Source organism: Chrysochloris asiatica, unplaced genomic scaffold (assembly GCF_000296735.1).
Source record: "Chrysochloris asiatica unplaced genomic scaffold, ChrAsi1.0 scaffold00186, whole genome shotgun sequence".
NCBI lineage: Eukaryota > Metazoa > Chordata > Mammalia > Afrosoricida > Chrysochloridae > Chrysochloris > Chrysochloris asiatica.
In genome coordinates this window covers 6,037,811-6,043,810 of record NW_006408704.1, presented here as the reverse complement: position 1 = coordinate 6,043,810, position 6,000 = coordinate 6,037,811, and the positions used below count along the sequence as shown (strand labels likewise).

Sequence of the window (6,000 nt, the reverse complement as noted above, 5' to 3'; positions counted from 1 at the left end):
TACTTCCAGCTCATTTGCCTCAGTCACTTTATCTCATCTCTGGACATGTGCAGATATGGTCATCTGCTTCTGTTTTTTGGGCATATTCAGGAGTTATCTGTGGCCTTAATACTTAGATGGGTGTGTATTTTGGTAAAAGTATGCTTTCTGATTGCCTCCAGGTAGATGTGATCAGGAAATGGGCTTCCTTTTCACTCTTCTTCTTGAGAAATTTCAGGATGCCACTGTTGGTTGTTTTGACATAATTTAAATTTCAGCCTATTTCCTTTTTTGTCTGCTTGTCCCACTCCACAATCTCTGTTCAGGCCTTTTTTCTAGTTGTAAACTGTTCAGGGCCGGCTGTGGCCATTTGGTTTTAATTGGAAACTGTCTCTTTAAATTTCAAGGAGATCTGTGTGCATGCGTAGTAGAATCCAAGTGTGGGGCTGGGGTGTCACTAGCTCAGGCACCACTATAGTCACCCAAATGGAGGTATGCAGTCAGCAAGGGACCAATGAACAGATACCAAAAGAGAAGAATGTCTACACCTTTATCTCTGTGGTTCTGCCAGGCATCTGTGTCCGCTCCGATCCTTCCCCTGCTTGGTCTCAACCAAGATGGTGGCTCCTGGAGCAGCTGAGCATTCCGAACTAGAGAGCAATGGGTTTCTTGCGTCTGCCACAAATTCCCCCAGCTGTAAGCCTTCCAACCTTCTAAATATTCCTTTATATGTGGTTCAGAGTTCTGGGACCATTCCCTGAGCCTGCTTGGTTGGGTATTCTGTGTTGTTGCTGGTGGAGCTCTTTCCTACACGTCCACTCGATCCGCCATTTTGTTTGTTCTCAAAAAGCTTTTTTGATATTGAAGAAAACAGTGAAAAACATCAATTATTTTGTGTGCTGTGCTGGGAGTGGGTGTGGAGTCAGAATAACGTGATGCAGCTGTTTTACGTTTGTGGAACACCTGGCCACCTGCATGCCTGTTTTGTAGATAGGTTATCATTGTGTCAATATCATTTTGTTTTCTGATGATTTTCTCGAGCCATTCTAGCATAAGCAATTTTTGCATGTTTCTGCCTTGTATTCATACTATTTTTAAGGGCTTTATTCTGTTCTATTACAATGATTATCAGTTTTGGTATTCAAAAAAAATGGGGCCTTCAGTGATGTCCAAGTATTGTTTCCTTTTTTTGTCCTAATAGACTTTAACTTTTGTTCTTAAAAGTAAGTTGTTGTTAATTGCCTTCAAGTCGGTTCTGACTCATAGTGACCCTATATAGGAACAGCTGGTGTGTTTCAGTGGTGGACCTTGTGCTTAGCAGTCCAGTGCTTATCCTACAACACCATACCAGCAAACTAATTAGGGAGAAATAACCTTCAAGACCTACATAAATGTAAAAAATAGAATTTCCCTCTACTTTCTGTCCCATCCCTCAGGCATAGTTTTTCTTACAGACTTTTTCTGTTCATATACAAGTTGTACGTGTGTGTGGTGCAGAATGGCTCACTCTTACACCTACAAATGTGTTTATTGCTCACACACAAGTAGGACCTTACTATGTTTTTGTTTTGCAGGGTGGTTTTTCCTTTTTTCATTTGACAATACCATCAGTGTCTTTTCCCTACCAGAAAATACAGACCTAGCTCATTCCATTTAATGACAATGTCATATCCCCAAAATTACTCTTATCATAATTTATTTAATGTTTCCAATACTGAGGGGTACTTACAGATAGTCTCTCCACCTTTTCAGAAGTTAATTTTCTTAATAACACTGAAAATATATACTACATTTAGCAAGCAAGTTTTTCTTGTTATAAATGTCAACATATTTGAAATTATTTCCATAATAATACCATTGTTAACACTTGTAGTCCAGTGTTTTCTTAAGTAAGAGATAACAGTAGTTAATAATTGTGGCACTTTATTTCTCTGAAAAAAATATTTCTGAGTTAGAGGGATGGAATATATACATATATGTGAGGGAGCGTCAAAAACTTGTGGCAAAAATGAAATGGGAAGATAATGGAATTTTTCCACAAACTTTATGAAGGCCCCTCATTTTTTGTGTGTTTGTGTGTGTGTATATATATTGCTATTAAGTGCCATTGAGTTGATTCCGACTCACAGCAGCCCTATGCAGGGTTTCTGAGGCTTTAAATCTTTACATGAGCCAGAAGCCTCATCTTTTCCCCACAAAGTGGCTTGTGGGATTGAACCAAGGACCTTGGGGTTAGCATTCCAGGGCTTATCCTACAGAGCCACTGCGCTCCATAGTTAATATATTTTTACAGTTATTATTTAATGCTCAAATGACTCTGGTGGCACAGTGTTTAAGTTTTTGGCTGCTAAGGCCATTGGAACCTACCAGCCACTCCTCAGAAGGAAGACATGGCAGGAGCTTACATAAAGATTTACAACCTCCTTGGAAACCCTATGAGGCAAGCAGTTCTACAAATAGATGTTGTAGCTGTTAAGTGCTGTTGGGTTGATTTGAACTGATAGCAACCCTGTATAGGGTTTCCAATACTGTGCATCTTCGTGGGAACAGAAAACCTTGGTTCTCAGTCTAGTTATTACCATATAGAGCCACCACCCTATTGTATTTATTTATATATATCTGTATATATATCCATACACATGTGCACACTCTATTCCCATGGGAGTAGAGCAATGAGTATCATTCATTCTAAGCTTGAAAGGGAAAATGTTGGGAGCTGCTGTTTTGCTGTGGTAAATGCACTGATTGATTAATTAATTAATATTTTTCTGTATTGCATATTTACTGATAGGTTTTTGACATGGTGATGCTTCTCATCATCTATAGTACCAACGTTCAGACAAAGAAGTACATTGAAAGGGTGCTAAGAAATAAGATTCGATCAGGCTGCCTTCAAGAACAGTTGCTAAAGAGTACGTTCTATACTCATTCCTTGGTAAGTGTCAGAGCATCAGACAGCATTAGTCTGAAGTTACAGAGAGGTCATTTTCTCCTTAACCCAATGCTGGAATTTTGACAATATCTTTCTGGGTATTGTTCTTTAGCAGGGGCCTCAGTTAATTTCAGAACATTGTAGGATTACTACTTACCTTGATTGATGCTGTGATGGTAATAAAACCAACCTATAATTTCTTTTTACCTTTATTTTAACATAGAGACCACAAAATTAGTTTGTGTTGAACTTATTTGACTCAGACCCTGAAATTTCTTCTTATAGGAACTATTTAACTCAGATCTTTCTGATTACGCCCTTGTGCAACTTACATTTTGAATCTTAGGTGGAAGATTGTTGTTAAGTGCTGTTGAGTCAATTCTGACTCAAAGCAACCCTATATAGGGTTTCCAAGGAGCCTTGTGGTTAGTTAGCAGTCCGGTGCTGTTCCTACAGCACCATCCCAGGTCTCCAATTGGAAGACTACAACTCCCACACAATTTCTGTCACAATGGCTAATGATTGGTTCTAGTTTGACCCATTGTGCAAGCCCATGGAGACTTCCTGAATCTTTACTTGCATGTATCATTTTGGCTGTTCTAGTTCTAGCTCTTTGTTTAGCTGTGTAGTTTTGTGTGTTCTATGGCCTTGATAAACTGTTGTTAAGTGCCATTGAGTCAGTTTCAACCCATAGCTACCCTGTTTAGGGTTTCCAAGGAGTCTCTGGTGAACTTGAACCACTGGCCTTTGTTTCAAACTGACCATGCAGTCCAGTGCATTAACCCATAGCTCCACACCAGGACTCCTTTGACAAAGTAGCCTTCTGTATTTTCTAAATAGACTAGAAAACCCCGAGGATAATTGGACCAAAGGAATATTTGTAGAGACCAGAGTTTCCCTCTGTTGAAACATCATTTTTGACCACTCAACGCTGTGAACCTTAACTCATATTCCTCTTGAAATTGAAATCACTCCAATTGGAATTTTGTAAACTTGGAATAGTGTTCTGCTAATTCAGGACATTAAGAGCTAGAATTTAGAAAACTGGATGGACTAGGGGTTTGAGGCTTGACTTGCGATCTAAGAAAATATATAGTTGGGTCTTAAGATTTTCTATTTAGAAATAGATTTAATGTTTATATTGTTTTTGTTTTATTTATTTATTTATTGTTTTTAAGCCCTTTTTGTGCTTATCTCTGGCAATGATGTATGTTTCAGTTATAATTCTTCATGTTTAGCTTTTATTGTAATCTCCCCAACAGAGCATTATATCCTGCTTGTTGTTGTGAAGTGCCGTCAAGTCAGTTTTGACCCATAGTGACCCTGTATAGGATTTCCAAGGAGCATCTGGTGTGCTTGAACCACAGACTTTATGGTTCAAACCGACTTTCAGTGCATTAGCCCACAGCACCACACCAGGACGCCATATCCTGCTGATTACTTACATATAAGACAACATATGATTTATTATTGTTGTGATTTCAGTAAAGGAGGTGGACTTAGTAGCTTGTTATTTGCCCTGGGTTCATTAATGTCAATCTTTTGCATTACTAGTAGGACATGACCATCTTCACTACTTGATCTTTAAAAGAAATTAGTTAGTATTGAACTGTATAGACTGATTTGAAATCATAACCAAGGCAGAGCAGGCTCAGTTTATGCCTAGGGAGGCGGTATGATTGAGTGAGAAAATTGAGATTGACAAGATCTGGGTTCTAGTCTCCACACAGGCAGATAGAAACAGCGCTATTAGTCGTATAATTTAACGTCTGTGAGCATCAACTTCATATCCTATACGTGTGTTCAGTTCCGGTGACCCTGAGAGAAAACTCAGAATGGTGAAAAGTTATTCTGAGAAAAACAAAAATGAACTTTTCTGAAGTTAAAATAAGACTCATAGGTGCTATAATGACTAAGTTTCTTTCACTTCTTTTTTCTCAACTCTTCACCCTCACAGGTTCTTAAGGATGTTTGTCCGTCCATTCTGTCACTGGCCCAGAGTTTGTTCCACTCCCCAGACCAGAGTGTAAATTCTTTTGGCAGTCTCCTATACAAATATGCATTTAAGTGTTTTGACACTTACTGCCAGCAGGTATGTTGAAGTGTTTATTTTGGCAAATATTTCTTTAGGGAAAAGGAAACAAGTACAATTGCAGGTGGATTGCATGTCATCTGATGTTAAACGGTTGTTGGCTGGAAGACACTAAGAGGAAAGGACTCTGACCTAAGGTGTGAGAAAGCTGTTGCAGTCCCAGCCTCAATAAAACAGAGAGCAACTCTGGCCTGCATGCTAACATTCATTCTCTGAGTCTGTAATTCAGGCCCAGAGCCAGTGCACTTCAAATAAACCATGGCTTAGAGGACTGTGATCATCAGCTGGTTTTGACAGTAGAGGAATGTCAGTTTTACAGTTGAGCTGTGAATGACTAACTTCCAATTGAACCTGGAATTCTCTGGAAAAGTGTAAGGTGGGAAACAGAGTACGGAGAAATGCCTGAGGGCTTATTCTTAGAGTTTCCCCCTAATTCCTATGAACATGAGGCACAACATTTAATAGCACATATCCAGAGAACGGTGCCTGTGGAAAGTTGACTATGAAGATTCATACAGAATAAAGTGTCTTGTTTAGTTTTTATTAACAGTGGTAAGACACACCTGAATGGAACTTAAAGTGAAGACAGAATTTTACAAAGTTAAAGCAGAGCGATAGATGCCGCTGGCATGAGCTAAACCATAGGCCTCTTGATGGACAGCAGTGTGAAGGAAATGGAAATGGTGTCTAAGACATTTTGAGTGCTCTTAATGTCTTAGAGAGTCCTGGTGTAGTGCTGAAGAATAAACACTGAACTGTTAGCTGCAAGGTCAGCGGTTCAAACTCACCAGCCACTCTCAGAAACTCTAGCAGGGTTGCTACAAGTTGAACCAACTCGACAGCACACAGCTACAACAATGTCTCAGAGGCACTCTCATGACCCACGTGTGCTTGGAAACACTATACAAAGAAAACGTGCCATAATTTCAAAATAATTTCAACTTCAACTGAAAGACTAAAATTTAACCTAGATAGGAAAAAGAAAGAGGACAAGTAT

At 39.2% G+C, this 6,000-nt stretch overlaps 1 protein-coding gene across 1 annotated transcript in view; it reads left to right on the top strand.

Annotated features, from left to right (window-relative positions):
* FANCD2 (Fanconi anemia, complementation group D2) overlaps positions 1 to 6,000 on the top strand; it is a 75,804-nt gene that overhangs the window by 27,897 nt on the left and 41,907 nt on the right. Inside the window, exons 14-15 of the mRNA XM_006872207.1 lie at positions 2,771 to 2,914; positions 4,869 to 5,003. Coding sequence (XP_006872269.1) covers positions 2,771 to 2,914; positions 4,869 to 5,003 — 279 coding nt within the window. The remainder of the gene's footprint in view (positions 1 to 2,770; positions 2,915 to 4,868; positions 5,004 to 6,000) is intronic.